Source organism: Miniopterus schreibersii (assembly GCF_964146895.1).
Source record: "Miniopterus schreibersii genome assembly, chromosome: 10".
Classification (NCBI taxonomy): Eukaryota; Metazoa; Chordata; class Mammalia; order Chiroptera; family Miniopteridae; genus Miniopterus; species Miniopterus schreibersii.
In genome coordinates this window covers 61,831,825-61,857,577 of record NC_138110.1, presented here as the reverse complement: position 1 = coordinate 61,857,577, position 25,753 = coordinate 61,831,825, and the positions used below count along the sequence as shown (strand labels likewise).

General features: G+C 54.3%; 4 protein-coding genes across 10 annotated transcripts in view; 1 reads left to right on the top strand and 3 right to left on the bottom strand.

The window, feature by feature from the left end:
* Nucleotides 1-535: 535 nt before the first annotated feature.
* On the bottom strand, nucleotides 536-1,842 carry FOXS1 (forkhead box S1). The gene has a single exon (XM_081149911.1). The coding sequence runs from the start codon at nucleotides 1,826-1,828 to the stop codon at nucleotides 779-781; it is 1,050 nt and encodes a 349-aa protein (XP_081006037.1). The 5' UTR covers nucleotides 1,829-1,842; the 3' UTR covers nucleotides 536-778.
* A 1,666-nt stretch (nucleotides 1,843-3,508) lies between these two features.
* LOC308563143 (interferon regulatory factor 4-like) lies at nucleotides 3,509-13,189 on the bottom strand. Its single transcript, XM_081149903.1, has 8 exons — nucleotides 12,880-13,189; nucleotides 7,909-8,098; nucleotides 7,519-7,613; nucleotides 6,594-6,705; nucleotides 6,410-6,475; nucleotides 5,337-5,711; nucleotides 4,700-4,818; nucleotides 3,509-4,457 (listed from the first exon to the last, which is right to left on the bottom strand). Exons 1-8 carry the CDS (start codon nucleotides 13,108-13,110, stop codon nucleotides 4,365-4,367), a joined length of 1,281 nt encoding a protein of 426 aa, XP_081006029.1. The 5' UTR covers nucleotides 13,111-13,189; the 3' UTR covers nucleotides 3,509-4,364.
* Nucleotides 13,190-16,002: 2,813 nt separating this feature from the next.
* Nucleotides 16,003-24,638, bottom strand: DUSP15 (dual specificity phosphatase 15). Of its 3 annotated transcripts, XM_081149914.1 has the most exons (7): nucleotides 24,224-24,632; nucleotides 23,489-23,522; nucleotides 21,863-21,945; nucleotides 19,807-19,856; nucleotides 18,753-18,827; nucleotides 17,421-17,592; nucleotides 16,003-16,579 (listed from the first exon to the last, which is right to left on the bottom strand). In XM_081149914.1, exons 1-7 carry the CDS (start codon nucleotides 24,242-24,244, stop codon nucleotides 16,307-16,309), a joined length of 708 nt encoding a protein of 235 aa, XP_081006040.1. In that variant the 5' UTR covers nucleotides 24,245-24,632; the 3' UTR covers nucleotides 16,003-16,306. The 3 variants fall into 3 exon arrangements, with proteins under 3 accessions (XP_081006040.1, XP_081006041.1, XP_081006042.1); XM_081149915.1 differs by lacking the exon at nucleotides 18,753-18,827 and having other exon boundaries at nucleotides 24,224-24,638; XM_081149916.1 differs by lacking the exon at nucleotides 21,863-21,945 and having other exon boundaries at nucleotides 24,224-24,634.
* A 519-nt stretch (nucleotides 24,639-25,157) lies between these two features.
* The window catches only part of TTLL9 (tubulin tyrosine ligase like 9), a 35,507-nt gene continuing 34,911 nt past the window's right edge, over nucleotides 25,158-25,753 (top strand). For all 5 annotated transcript variants that reach the window (XM_081149899.1, XM_081149897.1, XM_081149898.1 and 2 more), the window contains exon 1: nucleotides 25,158-25,396. The gene's annotated coding sequence lies outside the window, so the exon portion shown is untranslated. The remainder of the gene's footprint in view (nucleotides 25,397-25,753) is intronic.

The window sequence follows — 25,753 nt, the reverse complement described above, 5'->3', positions numbered from 1 at the left end:
GGGGTAGAGTACACAGACCTAGTTATGATTTCCTCTCTGCCATTCATGTGCCATCCGGAGTTGAAGTTAGGAGGCCCAAACTCTCCAAGCGTCAGTTTCCACCAATGTAAAATGAGGATATCATTCCATATCAAACAGAATATATATATATACATATACATATATACATATATATATAAAGAATGGAATAAATGTCACAAGTTGTCATAGTTATTCTGACTGCTCAAGATGGGGGTAGCTAAGCCACAGAGTTTGGGGTTGGAGAGCCAGCCCCTGAGGCCAGGCCGGCCTCACTCCCTGCCTGGTATCGCTCATGGCTGCAGCCCTCCTCTCTCTACTCTAGTCCCTGTTTCCCCTTCCTCTGCCTTCCTGGGAAACTCCCTGAGAAAGTCCCCAGAAGAAGAAGTCTTCATGTGGAATGTTTCCATCTGGGGTCTCTCACCCCCGCACATAATCCCACAGCCACAGCCACCCCGCACAGAATTAGACGTCCCGGCCCTTAGCCCCCAACCATCCAGCAAGCTGACCCTCATCATCACACTGGCTTTATTGGCCCTGAGAGCCACAGAGTAAATCCAAGGGGGCTCTGCTTCCCCTCACCCCAAGTCTGTCCGGAGGCCCTGGGGGGCTGGCTGAGTGTTCACCACTCCAATCTTGGCTTCCCATCCCAGTTGTCGTTGGTTTGCCAGACCTGGGTCCTTTGAGAACTCCCCGGATCCTAGAGTCAGGCTCAGCCTGGAGGGTGTAGTGGCAGGGACTGCCCAAGGCCAGGCTGGCTTCACTCAAAGAAGAACATTCCTGGAGTCCGGTATAGACAGGGGGTCAGCCCCAATGGGTAGCCAGAGCCTCCCTGGACAGGGAAGCTGCCTGCAACCCAGGGCTCCTTGGGGTCAGCTGTCAGGGGCAGCGGGCCCCGCAGTGAAGCTGGAGGGGTGGGAGGTGCAGGGGAGGGGGCTGCTGAGGCCAAGAGGTGTTCAAAGCCTGGGTCTGCGCCCATGCAGAAATTCAGGGCCTGCAGCCGGCACTGGTAACTGCTCCCAATGCCCGCCTCGGGGGTCAGGATGGGTGTAGGGGCCTTGCTAAAACCCTCGGCCTCAGAGAAGCTTGCAGGAAAGCCAAAGGCTGGGCATGAGGAAGGTGAGGTGGCCATGGGGAGCTCCCCCGAGCCTGTGGGCTTGGGTGTGGGCATCTCTTTGGGCTCCGCAGATGGCCGGGGCCTGACATCGGTGGTTGCCGGGCACATGCTGGAGGGCAAGGCCCCCACCAACCCCCCAAAGCTTAGGCTTTTGGGCTCCGGCAGCTCGGGCAGGAATGGGCACTGCCTGCCAGTCGTAGTATCGGGGACTCCTGGGTCCTGGCTGGTCACTCTGAGGGGTCCTCGGCGTGCCTTGGCAGGGCCCTTGGTGCCCTCGGCACCTGCCCGCCGGGTGAAGCGTCGGCGTCGGCGCAGGAAGCTGCCGTGCTCGAACATGTCGTGACAGTCGGGGTCCAGCGTCCAGTAGCTGCCCTTGCCTGGTTTGCGGTCATCGCGAGGCACCTTGACAAAGCACTCGTTGAGTGACAGGTTGTGGCGAATGCTGTTCTGCCAGCCGGGCCGGTTGTGGCGGTAGAAGGCGAAGCGGCCCATGATGTAGCGGTAGATGCCACTGAGTGTGGCCCGCTGCCCCGGGGAGCTCTGGATGGCCATGGCGATCAGGGCTATGTAGCTGTAGGGGGGCTTGGTTGGCTCGGCTGCAGGGGCCAGGGGCCCGGGCGGGGGCTGCTGTTGCATGCTGGCTGGGCTGGCCTGGCTCACAGCTGCCGAGACCACGGGAGCCAGGCACTGCATCCAGGGCTGGTGTCCGGCACAGCCTGCCCAGGCTGGTTAAAAGGCCCACTGGCCCAGCCTCCCAGCCTGGAAAGGCAAAAAGGGGTGGGCCCGCCAGGCTGCCCTCCCTTCCTCCCTCGCCCCCCTCCTCCAAGGCCCAAGAAGGGCGGGCAGGAGAGGCCAGGATTGGGAAGCTTTGAGCAGCTGCCAGGGGTGAGGAGTTGGGAGGGAAGGGACTGAGTGAGACCCTCAGCCCACATGTGCTGGGTGGTGGTGGCTGGGGAAGGATAGGTTGTGAAACTGAGGGAGACAGAGACAGAAACAAAAAGAGATAGAGGCAGAGATGTAAAGAGACAGAGATAGTGAAAGGTAGAGACATAACAAGAGACAGAACCACACACACAAAGATAGAGGCAGAGACATGGAGAGACAAAGACAGAAAAACATACACACACGCACACGCATGCACGCGCGTAGTCTACAGAAAACGTTAGAATTACTGAAACAGAGGAATAGAGAGACATACAGAGATAGAGAGAAAAAGGAAGAAACAGGGAGAGACACAAGTACAGATACAAGGGAGGGAGGGGCAGAGAGACAGAGACGGTCATCCCTGATGAGAGACGGCAGAAGTTAGAATCTGAACTAGAGAACTGGGAATCTCTGTGAGAAAAGCCACCAGGGCTTCTCGAGTCCCCACCTCCAGGTCCCTTTTCTCCTCTCCTCCTCTCCCAGGCCTGTGGTCTGCTTCTCCCCACAGTGCAGGGCCCTGAGGTCACACTATTTATTCCCTGCTCTCCTCTCACTAGGGTGTATGAGGATGTGGGGCCGGGCGGCTAGGACGGTGAGGAGAGCCGGCCAAACCTGGTCTGCTGAGCCCCCGCGCCCTCTAGTGGTGTGGGGAGGACGGACATTTGGGCAGAGACATTCCCCCTCCCAAGAGGTGTCTCCAGCAAGTCCCTGACCCTGGCTGAGCCTCAGTTTCCCATCTCTAAAGTGGAGCTGGCAACTCTTCATCTGTACGAGCTGTGGTGAGGAGGCAACAGGCTTCCTTACATGGAATCCAGCACCCTCTGTGAGCCTAGCGGAGAGTAGGACATGATGAGGACTGTCACTCTGAACTGAGGCTCCCCGCCGGCTGCAGGCTTGGGTCAGGGGTACAGCAAAGCCCAGGACAGACACTCGGGCCTTCTGAAGGATGGGGCAGCCTCCTCCATAATCTCCCAACCACAAGTAACCAAGTCAGAGGGTACCTACTGTGTGCCACTCTTCACGCTAGGCCCATTCACCTCCCTTCTCCACATTTACTTCTCAGACCAACCCCGCTCTAGAGGCCTTCAGAGCTTCCTTTGGATAGATGAGGAATCTGAGGCTCAGAGAAGTAAAGTGACTTGCTTAAGGTCACACAGCTAGTGAATGAAAAAGCTGGTGAGTGAAATCCTGGATTTTAACCCAGGATTCTGTAACTCCGTAACATCACCCCTCCTGTGAGTGGCAGGGATAGAGAACAGTCACTGGGACCCCACTGGAAAACAGGCTGTGAACCCTAAGAGAGTAGGGACCATGCTGTTTTGCTCTATCCCCACTGTCTGGCATTGGCCTGGAACAGGTGTTCAATCCACTTTTTAAAAATAGTGATTTGATTGACTTTTGTCCTTTGTTGAATCATACAGTTTCCCCCTATTAAAGTGACTTATTAATGAATCACTAAAAGAGATTTATTATGTTGCCATCTGTAAATCAGAAAAGGGAAAAATGTTTGATATCTGCAGCAGAAAACAGTGACTTACTGATAAGGCAGGATTAACTGCCTTCATGGTTGAGGGGCTCCCTCTCAATTCTCAAGAATTTCTGACAACTTATACTTTGCAAGGACTGAAGGGGCTTGGGAAGGCGCTGGACTCCTCCTGGTTCCCACTTTGGCTTCTGCCTTAGGGCTCTGTTTGGGAGCCTGGCTCAGTTTCTCCAAAGAAAGTATCTAACGGTGCTGGTGGTTCAGTGGTTAACATCCAAAGCCTCAGATTCAGGCCAAGTCCTCTGTTTGGGAACTTCCTTCTCCTCCCCCCTGGCCTCACCCAGAAAGAAGAGAGATGGGGCACCAGATACCCCTAGTGGCAGGTAGGAGGAAGGGTCTGGAAATTCAGAGCTCCTCAGAGGTAAACTCAGCTTTAAGCAAAGCTTATGATGGATCAATCACAGGTAAGGTCTGCTTTAGATAAACTGCTATAGGCAAATTGGGCTCTCAACAAAGAGATGAAGTCTCATTTTTTCTGCCCTAGTTGCTGTTTCCGGAATCTCAAGGTCCAGTTCAGTTTCCACCTGATGCCCCAGGCCCAACTGCGGGCCATCCACCTACACACACCACGCTCCAGGGCTACACCTCCTCAGTTCAGAAGTTTAAGGCCACGATTGGGTCAGGGGAGGCCCAAGTCCACTGGCTCAGTTTGGGCAGAGCTGGGGTGGGGTCTGCACCCTTTGGGGGGCTGACTTTAGAGGGTATGAGGAAGCAGCAGCTGCTTAGGGCTGACTCAGCGGTGTCATCAAGTGAGTGATGCCATCACGGATGTGGGGACTGGGAACCGGCCACTGGGGCACTGTGGTTGTGTTGCTTCAAGTGCCGGAGGAGCTCCCGGGCAAAGACCGGCTCCACCTGCAGGGGTAGAAGGTGGGGCAATGAGCCCACTTTCTCCGTCACCCATCCCCTATGTTCCTGTGGGAAGTCATAGCCCTAGTGATAGCCCCCTCCCCACACACATTTTACATGCAGGCTCATACAGATCAGAGGGTCATACAGCAGGTCAGGGGCAGAGCTGGGACTAGAGGGAGCAGTGAGGGCTTGTTAGGAGGGGACTGGAGGATGTGGGTCTCCACTGCAGTGGGGAGGTGACTCACGTGGGCCATGATGAGCCGCTCCTGGGGCTGGTCTGGGGGGCCTGGGTACTCCTCACCAAAGCACAGACGGATCTGGTACTCGGGCTCTGGGTGGCCATCCTGCAGGTGGGCCCGCAGTTCTACAGACACTGAGACTGTAGGGGCTGGGCCAAGATGGGGCATCCCACCTGGTGCCCACCTTGTGCCCATATCCCATCCCACGTCCTGCAAGCCCCATATCCTCATCGTGTATGCCCATGCCTTATGCCCACTTCCATGTCCCTATGCCTGTCTCATGTCCCACACCCATGCCCACTTCCAGAGCTCCTGCCCCATGCTTTGTGCTCCTATGCTCACTGCCACTCCTTTATGCCCACCCCTCTGCTTAGTGCCCTGGGATGATACAGGTGCCCGAGTCCTATGTGTATGTCCCACACCCAATGCCTGAAGCCTCTTCCTCGCCTAAATCTCCCATGTGCCTCTGTCAATATCTGTGCCCAGCTCTCCCGAAGCCCACACTTGTCCCCACTCCGGGTATTTTTGTGTCATGCCCTTTGTTTCAATGTGCAACCCACACCTCGTGCGCCCGTGTCCCTCTCCCACGCTCGCGTCCCGCCACTCTGTCCCGCGCCACGCGCGGCTCCACCTTCTGTCTTACCCGCGAGGAAGCGGCGCGTGTCGAGCAGCTGGCAGGTGCGCTCGCGCTCCAGCTTGTTGGGCCGCGCGCGGTGCGGGGCCAGCGGGCCGCGCCAGTACACGCGGCCCTGGCACAGGCGCTTGGCGAACACTCCCTCGGGCGCCACCCACAGCAGCAGGCCGCGCTCCAGGTGCGGGAGCAGGCGCCGCAGCACGCGCGCTCCGGGCGGCGGCTCCGGGAAGCCCACCTGCGCGACCCGCGCCGGCGGCCCCAGCAGGCGCTCGGCGGCGGAGGGGCCGGCGGCCCGCGGGCTCAGGCGGCAGCCCTCGGCCGCGCGCGCCGTGGCTTCGTGCACCAGCTCCGCGCCATAGAACAGCCGCACGTGCAGCCAGCAATCTGAGGCAAGGGCACAGGAGGCGAGGCGCGGGGGTCGGCGGCACCAGCTCCCACCTGCCCCCCCGACAGCGCAGGGGGCCTTGAGGTCCTCCCAGCCCCCACTTCAGGACATTTTGGCGGTTCCTCCCAATAAGTGACAATAATTCTAGTGGTGGTGGTGGTAAATAATTTAGCTTCCAGTATAAACAAGCTGGTAGTTGAGCTTCAAAAGCATAGGGCCTGGGGCCATCTGTAAAATGGGGGCACCACAGTGAGGCCCTCCCAGCCCCAACGCTGGGATTTTAAGAGCTTTTTCCTCAGCAAATATTTTAATGCCGGTGGAAATAACAACAGAACAGCAGCCTCCCGTGTGAGGAGCCAGCAGTGTGCTGCAGCCAGGCCCTTGGGTTCTAATTTCTCGCTGACACTTAGAGCTGTGACCTGTTAACTTTCCCAGGGTACTAGCTGTGTGACCTTGGGCAAGGTTCTTAACCTCTGTCTGGTTTCTGCCTCTGTGAAGTGGGGGTAATGGCAGGATCCATCTCTCAGGACTGTGGGGAGAGCTTAGAGGGATGCCTGGAGTGAACTAAGCCCTCAACACAAGTTGGCTGTTATTGGGAGTCTGGGCTGGGTTCTTTGGGTGGGAGACAGAGGGCCAACTGGCCCCAACCCCGGCCTTCCCCATTCTGCACAGCGGTCAGAGCTTTTAAATTCCTTACCAGGGTTGCTGAAGCCCTCGGAGGGCAAAGGGCTCCAGAGGTGTGAGGGGCCCTGTGCCTGGTACCCTGGGAAGGAGGGGAAGCAGTCAGGCATCACCTCACCCTGGGTTCCTTGATCTCTTACATCAAGGTCCAGGAGGAGGCCAGGGAGGAGGAGGGCTGGGTGAGGAGACCCAGTACTTACTGTGGTCAGCCAAAGGGCCTGGGAGCAGGGCGGCTGGTGGCAGAGAGCCCTGCTGGGCCAGCCTGGGGCGCTCCTCCTTGTCTCTATCCTCTGGGGCTAATCGGGAGCCTGCCTGAGCATCAGAAGAGAGGGTTGTGAGGGTGGGAGAGGAGTTCCCAGGCTGGCTGCCTCGGGACAGACGGAGGTCTAGGCAGACTGAAGGCCACCTGGGGTCGACAGGGACTTTGAGGTTTCAGAGCTCATGACCCTTTTCCCCGTAGAGGTTAAAAGAAAGTCAATGGGGTTGGAGGTGAGGGGGTCAGAGGTGAAGCTCACTATGAGAGTGGGAAATGCTAGGAGTGAGTGGGAAGATAGGACCCAAAGTGATAGAGACAGGGGGACAGGGTGATGGAACGGATGCCGATGGGGGCACTCGGGAGAGTGGCATGGACCAGACTGGTAGGGATGGGGCCAGAGCAATGAGCCACTGACGATGGGGGAGAGGCGACAGGGTGGAGGTGATGGGGTGATGCGGACAGTGATGGAGATGGGGACGATGGGGTCGGTGGCGACAGTGACAGCTGACGGTGATGAAGGTGAAGGGAATACAACAGTAGGACTGGATCTCCTGGGGTGACTGGGGACAGAGCAATGGACCCAATGATGATAGGGGTGGGGTGACCTTGGAGAAAATAGGGTTGATGCAGACAGAGTGATGGCGCTGCCAGTGAGGGAGGCGATGGGAGCGGTGCGGGAGCCAGAGACGGTGGAGACAGAGTGAACAGAAAGACGGAGTTGAAGTGACGGCAGAGATGAAGGAAGGAGAGCTGATGGGGGAGTGGGCACAGAGGGGATGAGAGCACGCGCTGGAGACCACAGAGAGGGCGGTTTGCGTAAAGGTGACTTAGCTGGCAAGACTGCAAGAGCTGCAAGGGGACACACTGACCTGGTCTGTCCTGTAAGCTGGCCCCGTCTCTCCTCTAGGGGGTTCCTGCTGGCTCTGGAGAATGCCTTCTTCAAAGGAAGCACGAGCCCCAGTAACTGGGTGGAGTAAGAGAGAGCCTGTTGTTTCCTGGGCCCCAAGGGGAACCTCCTCAACTGAGATGATTCCAGCTCACTGCATGATCTCAGGCAAGACCCACCTCTCTCTGAACCTCAGTTTCCTCTTTTTTAATTGGGAAGATTAACTGAGTGATCTAAGGGTTCTTCTGTGCTTACCTGCCCGTGAGTTTAAGCTCAATAAGTCCACCATTTCCCATTTTACAGATGTGCAAAGGGAGGTTCTTATTGCCCAGAGAGCCATTCTTGGCCACTTCCTCCAAAGGCAAAATGGTACCTGGGCCATGGACACCGTCGGGCACAATCTGGTAGACCTTGTAGGGGTTGGAGATGTCCAGCTGGCTGCGCTCACGCACCTCACGGAAGTCAGCGCTCTTGTTGAGAGCGCAGCGGAGCCGTGTCTTCCAAGTGGAGGGGTCCTCCTTGTCAGTGCCCTCTAGGTGCTTGCCCTTGTATATGGCCCAGGCCTGGGGATGAGCAAAGATACTTGGGGAGAGATAACCTGGGGTGGGGGGGGCTGCTGTTACAAAAACAGATGAGGGCCTCCCTTGCCTCCCACCCTGCTCTCTCTCCCTTCGACCCTCTGTCCCTCTACCTCTCCATCCTTTCCTCTCTTCCTCCCTCCCTTCCTTCCTCCCTCCACCCAACGCATATTCCTTGAGCTTCTACTATGTGCTAGGTCCAAGTTAGGGACTGAATGGGAACAAGATAGACATGGCCTCTGCTCTCAAGAAACTCAAGCCCAATAGGAAAAGACAGCTGCAAACAGCTCAATGGTAATAGCTATATTCCAAGCTATGGATTATGATAAATAAAAAATAAATAGGGTGATAAAATATAAAATAATGGCTGTGACTTGCTATCTGGAGCACCATAAAATCAAATCTCAACCTATTACCACATACAAAAAGGACTTCAGGTGATTAGCAAGTCAAAAGTAAGAGATAAACTTGTAAAATTAATAGAAGATAATGTAGGAGAAAATCTTTTAGGAGCAGAGAATGCTTGGAAACAAAACTTCAAAGGCATGAACCATAAGGCAAAAAAAAAAAAATTTAAAAAATACAATGTCTGAAATTAACAAGGGGCTAAGATCTGAAACATACAAGAAACTTCTGCAAATCAACAAGAAACAGAGCATCCCATAAATAAAACATGGTTTACTGGAAAGGGAACCATAAGCCCATGAGCATATGAGTACTTAAATGCATTAGTGTCAGAGAAATGCAAATAAACATAGAGATATCACTTGTAAGCTGACAAAATCTAGCCAGTCTAATAATGTGAGGAATTTGTTGGGATGTGGGCACTGTTGGTAGGCGTGCAATGGGTGCAGAGCTTCTGGATGGTCATCTGGCCTGGCTAGTTAAATTAAGTATAAACATACTCTGTGAGTAGAAATTCCAGTTCAAAAGGAATTCTCACAGAGGCTCATAAGGGGCCCAGGGCAAGAAGGTCTACTGCAGAATTACTTGTGGTACTGGAAGGCAAACCTGTGTCCATCCCTGAGAAAGTATGTGAATGAAGAGAGTGGAGACTGACAAAGAGCTGGGGGAAGGGTGTTCTAGGTAGAAGGAACAGCAAGTGCAAAGGTCCTGAGGTGGGAAGAGATTGATAGGTTCAAGGAAGGCCAGTGTGGCTGGGGCAGAGAAGTCAAAGGAGATGTATTGCTTGTGTTGATCACATTCAGAGCTGGGGGTGGTGGTGTTTCGCTAATGAGTCACACTCAGTCATTGCCCTCAGAGACTCCAGGCCCGGTGGGAAGCACGGACCCCAAAGCAAAGAGGCACATTCCTATGTCGATGCCACTTGCCAGTGATGAGACCTTAAGGTTTGATTTTGTTGTCTGTAAACAGTGCCGATGATTCCTAACCTCACGTGGTTGTGGTGGTTGCAAGATGAGCAGTCTATATAAAGTGTTTAGCACTTATTCATTATATATATAATTTTTTAAAATTATTTTTTTATTTACTTACTTAATTCATTATATTAAGGATACTCTCACTCGAAGGTAACCCGGTCACAGGGCGGAGAGTGCTATCACCATGATGAGAGAGGGATCTTTGTTTTGTTCACTGCTGTTTCCCCAAACACTTTGAGTGGTACCTGGCACCCAAGAGACACTCACTAAATATCTGTGAATAATTGAGCTGGGCCTTGAAGATGACTAGGAAGTCGCCAGATAGAGTGACATTCCTGGCAGGGGGAACAGCTCGAGCAAAGGCCTGGAGGTGCTGAAGAGCATGGTGCATTCAGGGAACATCAAGCGGCCTGGTATTGCTGGAGCTGGGCATGTGTGTCTGAGGCTATGTGCACAGGAGGTTCTCATTATTCGTGGTAGCTATGTTCTACAAAATCTACACAAACACCGAATCAGTGAATTACTGCACCATTGCTCCTAGGGAAAATACAGAACTAGGTTTCTCTGAGTCTCTCTTTACAACATTTTCATCAAGCGATCAATACATAACTGTTTTATGTGTATTTCCAGAGGACACCATATTTGATATAAACTGTTGATTCATTAACATTGAACTCATGGCCAACGAAATTGTAACTGACACCTGAACGAAGCTTATCTGACACACATGCACTTTCTCCATCAGGCACATCACAGGCTTCTTGTGCATGTGAACACTGGACAGCACTTCAGCACTACATAGGCTCGGGCCATTTCAAATTGTAAAATCATCAACAAAAAGCACAAAAATAGCCCTGGCCAGTGTGGCTTAGCTGGTTGGTGTTGTCCCGCGCTGGAAAAGGAAGTTTCAGGTTTGATTGCAGGTCAGGGCACATGCTGGGTTGCAGGCTCCATCCCCAGTAGGGGCTGTGTAAGGAGGCAGCCGATGTTTCTCTCTCTCTCTCTAAAAATCAATAAAAATATTTTTTTAAAAAGCACAAAAATATTTAACATGTGGCACTAAATGGACCACAAAAAGGACATTCATTTATAGTATGAGAGCAGAAACAAGAAGGCAGAGTGTCACCTGTTCAACCTCAGCCAGGAATGTGCACATCCGGTGACTCAGATTTTTCACTCTTCTGCACGTGTCTGTGAATGGCCACAAAAGTGCCCTAGGTGTTGATTTGGGGATTACAAATTTCAGCAAGTGAGTGATTTGCAAATATGAAATCCATAAATAATGAGGACCAACTAACTGTATGTGGTGGGAGAGAGGTGAAGAGGAACTAAGGAAGAGACAGGTTGAAGCTGGATCATGAATGTCCTCAAAGGCCAAGCTTTATCCCCTGGGCTTTGGGCACCAGGACGGTGTGAGGCCAGGGAGTCACATGTGTGTGTTAGTGGTGGGCTGAGCGATGTTTAAAGCAGCCAGAAGGATGGGGGAGGGCCAGCCCGCAGAATCTCTCTCCTCTAAACGACAGCACATAAGTCTTAAGGGACAGGCCATGCAAACACTTATTCAACACGTACTGAGCACCTACTGTGTGCCAGGCACTGTGCTTGGTGTCACCTAAAGCAGCTGGAGGAGACAGACTCACACAAGGCACTTATAATTCATAGGGAAAGTAGTTTCAGTGGGGGGAGCAGAAGGAATCAGGGATGAATTGGGAGAAGCACTGAGTTGGAGCTTAATAAATGCATCAAATGAATGCATCAGGGAAGACTCTTGAGGAGGAAATGTTTAAGCTGAGCACGATGACAGTTGGCCAGATGAACCTGAAGATGAGCGGGTGTTCCAGCAAAAGGAACAACATGTGCCAAGGTCCAATGGTGAGGGAGCCACAAAGCATTTGGAAACTGAAAGAACTGTCAGGCTGGGTCTAAAGTTGGGGAGGGGAGGGAGTGGAGAGAGATGAGGCCAAGGAGGAGCAGCCCCTGCAGGGCTTTGAGGTTATGGTAAGGAGTTGAGACTTTATCACAAGGGCAATGAGGATCCATGGAAGGATTCTGAGTCAGGGAGTAGTAGGGCAAGATTTACATTTAGAAAGATCCCTTTGGAGGACTGAGGGGAGAACTGAGGGACAGGGGGAAGCAGGGAGTTCAGTGAGGTCACAGCAGTTGTCCTGGTGAGAGATTGTAAAATGGGTCCAAGTAGATAGCCTGAAGAGGAGTCCTGTGGGAAGAGCTCCTTGGTAATGGAGTAGAATGAGGCTGGAAGAGAGGGGAGCAGCCAAGGTTCAGGTGCCTGGCTCTGGGGTCTGGGTGACAGTAGGTGCAATATTCCATTTGAGAAACAGATGTTTGTAGGGGCGAGCTGATGAGCGTGGTGTTGAGGATATGCTGAGCTTGAGAGGTCTGGGGACTGTCAGACCAGCAGGCATGGGGCTCTATGCTGAGGCTGTGGAAGGGGAGAGTGGGACATGAAGAGGAGGGCCCAGGAGTGGATGCCCAGAGTCCCAAAATAGGAGGGGAGGGGTTAGAGGCTAAGAAGCAGGAGCCATGAAGGTAGGAGGAAAGTGGAGGGCAGGGTGAGGGGTGGGGAAGGCAGTTTCTGGAAACCGAGGGAGTACGTTTCAAGGGGGAGAGAGGGTGCCCCAGGCCAAGACTCTCACTACCACCTCCCCTACCACCAGGGATCAAAGAAGATGACAGTGATGGCATCCTTGGGTTTGGCACCTAGAAACATTAACAGGAGGACAGAAGCCAGAAGGGGCAGGGAAGGGAGAGGAGGAATTGGGGGCTATGCGTGAGGGAGTTGGTGACCAGGAGACTCTTTCCAGGAGAGGGGAGGCCAGAGGATCAGGAGCTGGAGACACTGCAGGTTTTTGTTTTTTTTTGGGGGGGGGGCGGGGTTTGATGTGGCTGGCTGGTTGGTTGGCTCCTTTTTGCTTACAGGAGAGATTCTGGAGTTTAAATGTCATGGGAAAGAGCCAGTTTCGAGGAAGTTCATGATGACCGAAGAAAGGGAGGGCATTCCTGGAGGGGTAGGTCCCTGAGAATGGCTGGTGCCGGGAAGCATAGAAAATGTCCCCAAGCTGCTGGGCCGGCGGTTTGGGGGTGGGAAGCTGAGGGAGTTCCCGTCAGTGGCATCTAATTCCACCCAGTGGAGAGGGAGGTGGGGCCCCTTGAGAGGTGAGGACGGTGCAGGTCTCCCAGCCCCAGTGATTCTGTTTTAAGAGGGTGTCTGAGGGTCTCCCAGCTGTGAAGGACACTAGAGACGACCGAGGCCAAGGGCCAAGCGAGTGGCCCAGGTCACCCGGCGCCTCGTGGGTGCGGCCCCGGGGCGGTGGGGCCGTGCTCTCCCCAGCCCCCGGGCCTGGCGTGCCCCCGCCCCGGCCCCCTTACCCTGAAGAGCGCCGCGTCCTGCTGCGCGCGGTAACCCTGCTTGGCCGCGTGCTTCCAGGGGATGCGGAAGAGGGTCTTGCCCCTGTCCTCCCAGCGCAGCCCCGCGTAGCGCCCGCTCTCGATCTGCGCCACCAGCCAGTCGCGGAGCCGCAGGGGTCCCACAGCCCCCGCCCTGGGTCGGCCGCCGCCGGGGACCTTCCCTTCCTCCCTCCGCCAGGGGTCGCCGGCCATCAGGGACGCTGTGCTCCGGGGAGCAGCTCTGGGGCCCGCGGCGGTGGGACTCCCAGCGCGACGGGCGACCGTGGGGCCACCTGGGTGGCGCGCGGAGGCTGCGAAAGCGAAAGTCTGGCCTGGCAGGTTTCGCTTTCCGTTCTGCTCCCGCTCCCGGGAGGCCCTTTCCTTTCATCCCTCCGCGTGTAGCCTGGCCCGGAGGGGTCTCCTGCAGGGGTCAACTAGAGGTGCCATGGGACGCCAAGACCCATTGGAGGGTAGGGCGTGGGACAGCCAGGGCTCTGCCCGCCCCCAGGGGTAGTGGCGGTGGGGCCACAGGCATTCAGAGGCGGCCCTTGAACTACCCCTGCAACTGTTTCCTGCTCTTTCTAGAGGGCCAGAAAATTGTCATTCCCTTTTCAGAACCTGGACTCTAGTAGAGGCTGGAAAGGTGTAGTGCTTCTCAAACTAAGGCCCATGGGAACTGGGAGGCCTCCATCGCAGACTTGTAAAATGCGATTCTGATCCAGGTGGTCCATGGGCCACACCTGGAGGACTAGTACCTTAAACCTTGGGAGCCCTGTTTACTGATGCTCACCACAGTGCTGGGCCTGCCTGAGCCTTTCCTGCATTGGCTGGATTGGTTCTCACAACAGCATTTGAGATTAGTATAATTGCCTATTTTATTGTTAAGAAGACTGAAGTTCAGAGAGGTTAAAGCCCTATAACAAGGGCACAGGGCTAATTGGTGGGGGAGCCAGGATCCAAACCTGTGTCTCTCTCTCCCCAGAGCCCAGGAGCCTAAACAGTGCCCCACTGTGCCTCCCAACAGCCACACCTGGAGTTTGCCGATTCCTGTTGGGGTCTGTGATCCCCTTGAAAGTGTGTGCAAATTTTTTCATTTCTTTGCATTTTTTCTAGAGTTTGTATCTCTCATTAAATTGCCACATGGGGTTTGCAATCTGAAAGAGATCAAGTAGCTCAGACTGCTCCACCCCTTGCTGGGAAACTGAGGCTCTAAGAGAGAAACCACCCCCTCTGCAAGCGAGTGCAGAGCTGGGCTCTCAGCCAGCATTGACCAGAGGCTGGTAGCACTGTCCCTCATGTGAACCTGGCAGAGGGGCCTTCATACTCCCTACCCTCTGTCCCCACATTCCAGCAGCCACCCAGTTCTGACACTTCTAGTCAAAGCCAGGATTCAAATTCGGACCTGTAGGGCTCCCATGGGGCATAAAGCATTTCATATGATTAAATACAAAATTATTTAAATAATGCAAAATAATTGCATCAAGCAGAGATCTTCAGTGTGTCAGATAATCCCTTCATTTTCCTAAGTGGCGGAGTCGTAGTAATTAGGAGGGTGGGGTCCATAGCTAGATTGCCTGGATTCAAATCATGGCCCCACCACTAGCTAGCTGGTGACTCTGAGCACCAACCTTAGTTCCCTCATCTGCTAAATAGCAACACCTATTTCATAGGGTTGCTTGAGGATTAAGTGAGATACAGGGAAAATGTTTAGCACATTGCCTGGCCCATAGTGAGAGTTCAACAAAGGAGTGGTATTACTATGGTTGTTGAGTCACAGTGTGGTGAAAGTAATGATTGAAGCAGGGCGAGCATCATGAAGGATATGGAACAGCTGATCCAGGGGCTTTGTTTTGTCCTATTGATGATGGGAGCTCTAGAGGTTTTGTTTTTTAAAAAATGTGTTGGTTTTTTTTTTTTTTTTAGAGAGAGAAAGGGAGAGGGATAGAGAGATAGAAACATTGATTGGCTGCCTCCTGCATACCCCCTACTGGGGGTTGAGCCACAGCCCGGGCATGTGCCCTGACTGGGAATGGAACCAGGGACCTCTTGGTTCATGGGTCGACAGCTCAACCACTGAGCCACAATGGCCAGGACCGTGAAGGTTAAGTAGGGGAAGATACTGGTAGAAATAGAATGGCGTTTTAAACCCAGTGGATGGTGATGCCCTAACTAGCCAGGACTACCACAGATTCCCTGCACTGTGATGAGTCCAGACATCTTGCTTTCACAGAGGATCCTACCTTAAGGGCCGTTTCACCTACTGTTCTCTTTACCTAGAATGCTTCTCTCCAAATAGCATGAGTTCACTCCCTCACTTATTTTTTTCTTTTGCTTATCTATCTATCTGGTGTCTTTCTCACCAGAATATCAGCAACACGAGAGCACAGTGCTTGGTGCATAATCAGAGCCCCATGCAGGTGGCTATATTATTATAGGTACTTCAGACCGCTCTCAACATCGGGCTACTTTTAGTTTAGGAAAAGTCAGCTCCAATGACCTCTGCTCATCCTTCAAATCAGTTTGCTGCTTTATTGGGCTGCCTGGCTTTTAAACTCTAGGTGGGAAGGGTCATTGCCACTAGCTGGGGGTGGATCCTCCCCTCCAGTAATCTCCAAGACCAGAAGGAGCTGCTTCTCAACAACCATCATGCCTTGCAAACAGCCTAGGTTCACCAGCCCCCCCTACTCTAGCTGGTGTCCTGGGCAAGCTGCCTGCCCAGGGATTAAGTGAACTCCCCTACATAAAAGGTCAGGCTTGAGGGAGGCTTTTACCAGCTAGTATTTGTGAATAGCGAAGGGGAAGGGCCTTGGAGAGGAGGAGGGGCCTTGGAGAGGAGGAGGGGCTCAGAGGGGGGGAAGGGGATTCAGAGACAAGGAGGGACTCAGGGGCCTAGTCAGGAGACCAGGGCCTGGGGAGAAATGTCAGAGAAGTATTCAGAATTCAGCCCAGGGGACTGCAATTTACCCAGAGTGTACCCAGAATGGCAGGCTCCTCGGGCCCCAGGGGATGCAGAGCCCCTCCCGTCCCGCTTCCCGCAGGATCCAGGCCCCCGGCGGAGTCCCGCTGCCCCGCCTTTGCTCAATGACTGGGAGGCACTCAGATAGGCAGCTTCTGTGTCTCTTTAATATCCTCCAGGCCCGTTCAACCCCCACGCACTCGCTCCCACTCCCGCGCCTGTAAGAGGGGGGGCCGTGCGCCCCCGCCTCCAGCCCGCGGCCTAAGGCACCAGGTGGCTGCAGCAGGCTGGCCCAACACAGGCGCGCGCGGACGGAGGACACGCTACTGCAGACAAGCGGGGCGGGAGCGGGGCAGGGGCGGGGCTCCCACAGGCTCCGGGCCCTCCTGGAGGCCGTGGGAGGCCCGGACGGCCCCCGCGGGGGACCAGTCGGGAGGGAGAGTCGCGGGGTCCTCACTTGCCGCCTTTGCGGGACAGACACCGCGGGAGGCAAGAGAAAGTCTGCTTGACGCGCGTCAGCAGCGGCAGCGGCCGGTGGGCTTCCCGGGGCGTCCGCGGCACCAGGCGCTGCAGGATCCCGTCCGAGACTGAGGCCTGCGGCGCGGGGAAGGCGGCCGAGGGCGCGGCGCCCTGCCCGCAGCGCTTGCACAGCGGCAGCAGCGCGCGCACCTCCTCCACGTCGCGGAACGGGCTCTCCCCGAAGCGCTCCTCCAGCTGCCGGCGAAGCTGGGGTGGGGGGGACAGGGGGCGGGGTCGGCGCCGGGCCGCCGGCCAGTCCCCTCCCGGGGCCGCGGAGCTCCCGCCCCTTCCCGGAGGGCCTCAGCCTCCCTGCCGAGTTCCCGGCCCCTCTCTGAGCCCCGCCCCGCGCCTCTTCCCCCTCCCCAAACCCACTCTCCTGACGCTTCATCTTCCAGACCTGCTGAAGGGCCCCTCCTACCTGCACAGTGGGGACCACCACATTACGACCCCCCCCCCCCCCCCCCCGCACAGCAGCTGCGCTCACACAGGGCCTCTTCCTTGCCTCTCTCTTCCCTAGGGCATTGTAGACAATCCTCTGGGTACCAGCCTGCCACCTGATGAGAGCCTTCCTGTACTTGCTGCTTCTCTCTCTGTCTCTCATCCCCTGTTCATTTCCTGACATCTCCATGTCATCTGCCCACTGGGCATAAAAGAAGGAACTGCTTTGGCCTCATCAAGGATCCAGGGGTGGAGTAGGAGATAGACATTTCTCCCCAAAGGAGATAGACATTTCTCCTCAAGTGCCCTTCAGGGTACCAGCAGGTAGAGCAGGCAGTTCTGGGACCTGATCAAATTGAAGGGTCCATAGTCTGGCCCATAGGCATTCAAATTCTAAATTAAAAAGGGAAAGAAAACATCTGGCTATCTAAACAATACACCTAGGGGCTATATTAGTTCAAGAGCCATGAGTTTGAAACCCCAGAAAAACCTTCTGCCAGGTCTGAAGCACAGGCTAAATTCTATCCTAAAATCAGTGCTCAGCTCAAGTGCGAAGAAGAGCCTCCCACCCTGCCCCAGCCCCAGCCCCTGCCCCTGCCCCAGTCCCTACCTTCCCGGAACTGCCCCAGCCAAACTCTTCAAGCTGCTGCCTAAAGCCTGGGTTGGGGTTGGCAATGGGCCGGGTAGACTTGATGGCTTCAAGCACTTCCTGCCAGCCTAGTCCCGTCACAGTCATCACATATGCTGTCACGATGGTGGTGCTTCGAGAGATGCCTGCAAAGCTGGTACCCAACCCCCAAGATTCAGGTAAGGGCCAACATCCTCTGTGCCCCCCAGACATTCCATCCCCACTTCAGCTCTCCCACCCTTGCCTACTGAGCTCCAACCACAAGGAACCTACCAGGACCTATGTATCTTCCCAGCTCCAGGCCTTTGCCCATTCTGTTCCCTCTGCCTGGAGAATCCCCCAGGCATTCCCTCACATTAAAAGCCTGAGTGAAACAACATTTCATTCATTCATTCAACAAACACCTCCTGATTGCCTGTTATTTTTCAGGTACTGGGGATATAGTGGGAAGTAAAACAGAGATGGTCTCTGTCATCCTGGTACTTGTAGTATGGTTGGGGGAGAGAGACACTAACGAGGGAAACAATTTCAGGTGGTGATAATGACTTTGAAGATGAGTCCAGGGGCTACGAGATGGTATAGGAAGAGATATTAATCTAGTGGGGGGGTGAGGGAAGGTGTTCCCAAGGAAGTGACATCAAGCTGAGTCTTGAAAGAGGGGTAACGATTAATAATGAATGTTCTGGACAGCGTGTAGGAAGACCATGAGGTGGGAGCCTGGTGGATTTGAAGAACAGGGAGATGGCCAGTGCATTTGGAGCGGGGGAAGGAGGGAGAGAGGGTGAGAGACAAGGCTGGAGGGAGCTGTTCCTGTGGCTGGGGCTCCAGCACAGGGTAGGTGCTCAGTGAGAAGTTACGAAATGAGTGACATCTACTAGACCAGGGGCTCCTGGGAAGACTCAGAGGTCCTGTCTCCCAGCCCAGGGTTCTCCACTGCCCTGCATTACTATGGCCTTGAAGGCCTGGAGAGGAGGAGAGGGAGCCAGAACTATTGGAGGGTATTTGGCTACCTGCATAACCTCACCTGTCCCTCCCAATAGTCCATCATTGTCAGCATTCTTTTCCCCATTTTACAGATGAGGAAACTGAGTCTCAGGGAGACACGGCTATTTGGCCATGGCCTCACAGCTAGTAAAGGACAGAGCCCTGATTTGAGCCCCTTCAGTCTCTATCAGATGAATGGTGGATTGTCAGCCATTGTGACAACTGGACAAGCTCTGTCACACATTCCTCCTTCCCCACAAGATGAGTGTGTGTGTTCAGGATGGAGGACAGTCACTTCCTTTCTTTCTCCCCACTCCCGTCTTAACTCACCAGTGCACAAGGCAGTTCCCCCCATTGAGGCGGCAACAGTGGATGAAGCTGATACATTCTTTGAAGTGCTTTTTGCTAGAGAAGAAAGCAATAGGGTAGGGAGCACTGGGGGGGCATGTCTCCTAAGAGTTGTCCCCCTCCCCATTTATGATATGGCAGGAGACAAAGAGCCTGGGGGTCCTTAGGCCAGCTAGTATGCGCAGTGGGCAGGGCCAGTACTATCTTAGGAGGTGGAGATGTGTGTGAAACAATAATGGTGGCCCTTGGGGTGGTGAGAGAGGCCAATCATGGCAGACCCCATACAGAGGCAGGAGAATCTCCCCAATGCGTCCTGTGGATCCTATTTACACGGAGGAGGGGATGGTATTTTGACTTTTCAAGGAAATGGGTGGGAGAAGACACAGGGATTGCCCTCCTCTGGGGTCTGCAATCAAAGCATCGGGGGACAGTGATAGTATACAATGGGGTTGACAGCAAGATTTCAGAGGGGCAGTAATGTCTTGTCTGGACCCCTCCCAGGCTGGAGGCACTGCTGCTTCCATGAACAAAAATCCCGTGTTCTGAGCCCCATTACACTCCAGGCCTTGTCCTAGATCCTCAATCCACACTATTTGATCTTGGAAAGCCTCTTCGATGCTGATTGTGCCCCCATTTTCCCTTTCAGAGAGGGGAAGTGATTTGTTCAAGGTCACACAGCAAGTAAATGGCAAAGCCTGGCCAAAACCCAGGTGTCTTAATTCCAAGGCCAGGAACCAGCTGAGCCTGACCTTTTCAAATCCACTGGTGAGGCTGATCCTGTGAGACAGGGTACTTTCTCCAATTCACAGCAGAAGTGACTCAGCTCTGGGAGGTTAATGGTATTGGTCAGGGGCACAGGCAAAGGCATGGCTGAGACAGTCAAACCTGGGGCTGGGAGACCATCTGTGCTCAGGTCCCAGGACAGCTTTCTGGCCTGAGTTCTCTCTGTTCTCCCCCAGAGCACTTCCCATCTGCCCTCCCACCATCACAGAAGGCAGCTGTCTGTCCATCTGTCAGTCCATCCTGGGGAACTTACATGGGTACCTCAGGGTTGTCCGCCACTGGGATGCGAAGGTAGGTTATTCCCTGAAAGTACAAAACACACACAGGCAGTGGGGAGGGGCTTGCTTGCACCCCCTTACCCAGCCTGGGCCCCCAAGACCTCCTGACCTCAGACCAGTGCCTGCCCCTCTCTGGGCCACGGTTGTCCTCTTTGTTCAAACAGGGTAGACACCATCTCTGAGGTCCTACCAGCTCTGACCATCTGTGATTCTAGAACCTTCTAAGAACTTGATAAAAAGGATCCAGGGACCTTTCATTTAATAGCCTGGAAATAACCACTTACAGTGACTCCCCTCCAAATGAGGATTACAAAATTACATAGTAAGAAGGGCAACGCAGATTTTATTTTCTTGAAAAGAAACAAAAATTATGAAAATAAGTTTACACTTCATGAATTGTGGTTATAAATTTTGTGCTAATTATTAAAACAAGGAGTAAATTGTCAGTAGCTTTTCCAACAAACTTGTTCCAACTCCTTCACTTCATGCTTCACCTTCACACAAGATCATAAAGATGATTTTTGCCCACATTCCAAGAACCTCATCACTTTTCTCAAGAATCTCTCTTAATCATTTGATACTCAAATGGCTCTTTTCAGGTGTCTGGCCCACCAATGGCCAGTGGCTAAGGGACCCTAGCTAGGTCCTCTTTTGTTAATGGCTTCATGTGAGAGTCCAGCCTTTCTCTAACTCACTTTCCCCAAAGTCACTCAATCCTGCATCTTTTGCAAGGTTTGCAATTTCATTTGCAACACATTTGGCCTTGCATTTGCAGGGCACAATTAAACTCTAACTGGTAAATTCACTGATGGATGGAGCGGGAAAGACGCTTGTGGGAAGAGGAAAGGGCTGTTGGAGCAGGGATTCATTTTGCAAGCAATCATTTCATTAGTAAATATATTCATGATTTGACAACTTTCCCCATGCAATCTAGTGACTGCATACTCCAATTACTCCAAAACAAGCCTGCACCGTAAAACAAAATCAGACTCCATTGACCTGGAAATTTCTTCTTTGACACTGGGAATCACAGATTATTGGAGGTTGCTCTTAGAAATCATCAAATCAGGCACATGGGGAAACTAAAGCCCAGAGAGGGGAAAGATCCTGCCCAAGGTCACACAGCAAATCTGTGACAGAATGTGGTCTGAATCTCAGCTCTCCAAAGCCCTTTCCCACCCACAGTTCTTTCCCTCCAGTGGATGACAGAGACTGTAACAGATAAGAAGGAAGTGACTCTGTTGGATAAGAGTATAATTAACTTTGTATTATATCAGCTGTAATTTGTTAAGCACCTATTATGTGTCTCTCAACAATTCAGTGAGGTCAGTACTCTTATAAATTCTCTTTACAGATCAGACAACTAAGGCTCAGAGAGGTGATATCCTATACCCGAGGTTACAGAGAGAATACGTGAAGATATGAACTCAGGCCTCCTGACTCCAGCACATGTGGTCTGGATTTCCTGCTTTCCTCCTCTGGGGTCAAAACACCCTCGCCCACTTTTGCCCAGTGTTCCAGTGGGAGCCATGCTTTAAGTATGCAAGGCATCTTCATCATCCCACAGCCCCTTTGCCTCCTCACAGCAGCCCCCTGGGGGCAGACAGGGCTGAAGGATCAGAGGCACAGAGAGGCAAAGTCACAACACTAGGTCACGCGGCAGGATACAGAGCCCAGATCATCCATCTGGGGTCATCTATTCAGTTGGGCAATGGGAAGCCCATGAGCGGGCCTTTATATGGTTCAGTGGAGGCATCTGGGGCCAGAAGGCCTGTGTTCAAATTCTAGCTCCTTAGCTTCCAGGATGTGTGAGTTTAGGCAAATTACCTCTCTGGGTCTCAGTTGCCAAATAGGGATCAAATAGGGCTGGATGCTAATGTAAAACGGGCCAGTTTTCAACCAAATGGGATACATGGGCCAGGAAGGCAGTATAGGGCCTGGCACATAGTAGGTACATGATAAACGGGTGCTGTAGGGGGTCTGAAGCCCCCTCCCCAACCTGTGCAGCCCTGGGGTGAGGGTCAGGAGTACCTGCAGCAGAGGCTGGGGTGACTCATGAATGGAGATGATGTGTGTGATCTTATTCTGGCCCAGCTGATCCAGGTCTTTGGCATCTGAAAGAAACAGGAAGCTTGAGCCAACCTGGCAGGTGTGACTTATGTGTTCCTGATGGTCAAGTGAAGCAAGATTCCTTGCCCAGCTCTCCTCACCTCACCCTCTGCCAGCTCCCAGCTCCTTTGCCACCTCCTGCTCCTGGCATAACAGGTCCTCCCCCACCCTTAGGCTTCATTCTTGTCTCTGGGGCACCCGCAGGTAACAGCCCAGCATCTCCCCCACCTTCCCCCTGCTATCCTTTCCATCGCAAACACCCTTCCCTGGCATATCCTTGACCCAGTAATTCTACTTCTAGGAACCTTGTCTACAGAAGGGTTTGCTCACACGAAGTCTCATGTGCAGAGGACGATATTCTCTGCAGTGCTGCGTATAACAGTAAAAACAGCAGAAATAATTAAAAGTGGGAACAAACTAAATGTCCATCAAAAGGGAGCTAGATAAAAAATATATTCAGACTGGAATACTCCGCAGATCTTTATATGCTGATGTGCAAGGATGTCCACAATATATTATTAAATGGGAAATACAGGTGACAGAACAACATGCAGAATAGGTTTCCAGTTTTGTTTTAAATCTAGTATCTGTATCGACAAAGAGATGAAAAATGACCCTGGGGTATGCCCCACACTGCTATCAGTGGTCATCTCTAGGGGCTGGATTTCCAGTGTATACAGACCTTTTACAATCAGAGCAAATAACACACATCCCCTCTATCTCCCTTTGCCCAAGCCCTCATTCAGCACATTTACTGAGTACTCACTACGTGCAGTCTTGGCTGGGCACAGAGGTATGGGTCAATGGCTGCCCTCATGGCATTCAGACCTTAGTTAGCCAAATACTCAGGAATCAATGTGGCGTGAGCTGCCGAGGGAGCTCCAGGGAGAAAGGGATCAGGGTTTATGAGAGTGGAGCACCTAGGCCAGTGGGGGACAGGGTGGATAGGGAAGGCCCTGTCCCAGTTCAGATGCCCCTCCCTCTCTGAAGCTTTCTCTGACTCTGCAGATGGAAGTGACTTTTCTCACCATGGGTCCCACAAGCCCTGAACCAGCCTGTCTCTTAACACAGGCCCAGGACAGGCAGAGCGCCAAGGCCTTGGGACAGAGTGGGCAGTGCTGACCAATGAAGTTTCTGAGGTAGAGTCCAGTCTCCAGGACTTCTCCTCTGAGGAGGAGGTTGTGGGGGGAAGGATCCCCAGCTTTCCAGCTAGAAGCAACACCTCCAAGCACACCTCAACCCAGAACCTCAGGGCTGAAAGAGCTTTTAGAGGTGGTGGGTCTTGTGCTGAGAGAGAGGCTGAGGCTCAGAGCAGGTGCAGACTTGCCCAGCTTCCAGCGTTCACAGCCCTTGGCCCTGGAGACACTTCCCCGCCCATGTACCCTTTAGTCCTTGTGGCTCCATTCCCCTCCCAGCCTGGCACCACTTTCCTGCCCCCAGCCCCATTCCTGAGCGCCTCCAAGGTGCGTGGGCCAGAGCATGAATGATGGACATGGGCCTGGGACAGGCAGAGTGCCATGGCCTCAGGACAGAGTGGGCAGTGCTCACCAATGAAGTTTCCGAGGTAGAGTCCAGGAAGTACCTACAGGAGAGACAGGCAGGGTCAGCAGGCAGGGTCGGAGGGTGGGGGAGCTCGCCCTTCCCACCCCAGCCGGCCCGCGGCCGCTCTCCATCCATGAAGGGTGTCTGAGCCTCAAGACTTGGGGAGCACTGTCCTTCCTTGGCGGGCCTGGACTCTGTGAGAGGGATGGGGAGGCAGAGGGGCACCAGGGCAGGCTACCTTGGGTAGGGGTGAGAGGAAAGAGGGGGCAGGGCACAAAGGCCTGGGGGGGAGGGGGGAGGAGCACAGAGGGGAGGGCAGGGGAGAGGCGGACCCCCCAGGGTGGGTGGTGGGGAATTCTGAGGGAGTGGGGGGGGGGGGAGAATGGAGAAACAGCCCGAGAGAGAGAGTCCAGAGTCAGAGACAAGGGGGACAGAGACAGAGACGACAGAGAAGCGGAGTCAGGGAGACAGTCTGGGAGTGACAGGGAGCCACAGAAAGACACAGGAAGGAATAGAAAACAGTCACAGAAGCGGGCAGAGACGGAGACCCATCGGGAGACAGAGACCAGGGAGAGAGAGAGAGAGAGAGAGACAGCCCGAGAGACACACGGCGAAATGCGACCTCAGAGTCACGGGCAGAGAGAGGCAGAGCCGCGCAGGGACGCGCCGCGCGGAAGGTCAGCGGCGGGCAGCGCGGCCCGGCGGGCGCGGCGGGCGAGGGGCGGCAGGGCCGCCGCCTACCTTGGTCATGCCATTCCCCATGATCCCCGCGGCGGGGGCCCGGGCGCACCCCCAGCCCGCGGCCCCGAAGGCGCTCGGGTCGCAGCTGTCCTGCGGGCCCAGGCCCGGCGCGGGCAGCCAGGCGGGGAGCAGGGGCCCCGGTGTCCCCGGCCCCGCCGAGCCCGGCCCCGCCGCCGCCGTCACCGCCCGCGGACCCCCGGCCAGGGAGGGACACGATGGTGGAGCCGCCGCCGCCGCCGCCGCAGGCTCCTCCTACCCCCTGGGTCATGTGGGGGCCCCTCCCCTGGGTCGCAGCGGGGGGCTGGACAAAGCCCCAGTGTGCCGGGCCCAGGGCCCGCGGGACAACGGCAGCTTGTTGGGGCCGCGCGGGGCCGGCACCTCCGGAGGTGGGGGCGAGGGCGCCCCCCCGGCACGGTCAGGCTCGGGGGGCGGGGCCGGGGGCGGAAGGAACCCTGAGCCCGGGCGCCGAGCCCCGGGTCCCGGTTCCGGCTCTGCCCCGACTTCCCTGCGGCCCTGGGCAAAGCCCTTGGCTTCTTTGGCCTCGGTTTTCTAGCAGCAACGTGCTGGGGCTGGGCTCTCATTGCTGTGGGTCCTGGGTTCTTCAGATTCTGCTTGAGACGAGAAAAGTTACCTCTCTCCTGCCCCCCTCCCCATGCAGGATCCTACCAGCCAACCAGCCTCCTTCCCCATTCACACAACCGTCCGTCAGTCCATCCATCCACCCACCCACCCTGCCATCCCTTCCTCCCATCTACTTTGACCTCTATGTGGATGGTGCCATTTGGGTCAGTTCTGCTGGGACCAGACACATCTGTCCTTAGGGCCCCCAAGAAGTCAGAGGTGAATGTGAGGGGAGGGGAGGGTTGCAGTCACCCGGGTCCTGCAGGTAACTACAATAGGATGTAGTTGGAGGCAAGAGTCCTGGGAAGTGATTCTGGAGACCAAGGTCCCAGGCCCTATTCCCCTCTACCTGCTGGGTGACCCTGGGAAAGTCCCCTTGGGGTCACAGCTGCCCTACTTGTGTGTCTCAGCGTGTTGAGGTGAGCCCTTCCTGCTACTGGGACCAAAGCTGGAGAATGGAAAGTAGTGGAAACCAGATACCTTCGACGGGACTGAAACAGAAGCGGCTGAACCAGCTTTGCTCTTCCAGCTGTCCTCCCTCCATCTACAGTAGTAGGTGACTGCGAGGAATGTCTGTGCAGAACAGGACAGACGGTTGACAGAACCTGTTGGAAATGCAGTGGCTGGAGAAAAACAAAACCCTTTCTCTAGCGTTTCTTTATTCCTTGAATTCACAGCATACACGGGGGCTGTCTTCCATGTGCGGGCCGACCCTCTACCACTGAGCACACTGGCCAGGGCTATCAGTCCATATTTTAAAAATTTTAATACCTATACACCCATAAATATATAAAATATACTTTTGTATGTGTGTTTATAATTAATACCAATTGTAATCTTTCAAAATATTTATCATTCTACAACTTTCTTTTATTCACTCAACAATAGGTTTGGGGGATATTTTCTTAC

Bases quoted from the DNA above. Each gene is read 5' to 3' on its own strand.
- FOXS1 (XM_081149911.1), bottom strand. From the start codon at position 1,828: ATGCAGTGCCTGGCTCCCGTGGTCTCGGCAGCTGTGAGCCAGGCCAGC.
- DUSP15 (XM_081149914.1), bottom strand. From the start codon at position 24,244: ATGGGGAATGGCATGACCAAG. The intron at 19,857-21,862 runs GTACTCCTGACC...TTGTACTTTCAG, and splicing joins CACCCCAGCCTCTGCTGCAG to GGAATAACCTACCTTCGCAT. The intron at 18,828-19,806 runs GTAAGTTCCCCA...TTTCTTCTCTAG, and splicing joins GACAACCCTGAGGTACCCAT to CAAAAAGCACTTCAAAGAAT.
- LOC308563143 (XM_081149903.1), bottom strand. From the start codon at position 13,110: ATGGCCGGCGACCCCTGGCGGAGGGAGGAAGGGAAGGTCCCCGGCGGC. The intron at 8,099-12,879 runs GTAAGGGGGCCG...GCTCATCCCCAG, and splicing joins AGGACGCGGCGCTCTTCAGG to GCCTGGGCCATATACAAGGG. The intron at 5,712-6,409 runs GTAAGGAATTTA...CCCTTGCCTCAG, and splicing joins CGAGGGCTTCAGCAACCCTG to ATTGCTGGCTGCACGTGCGG.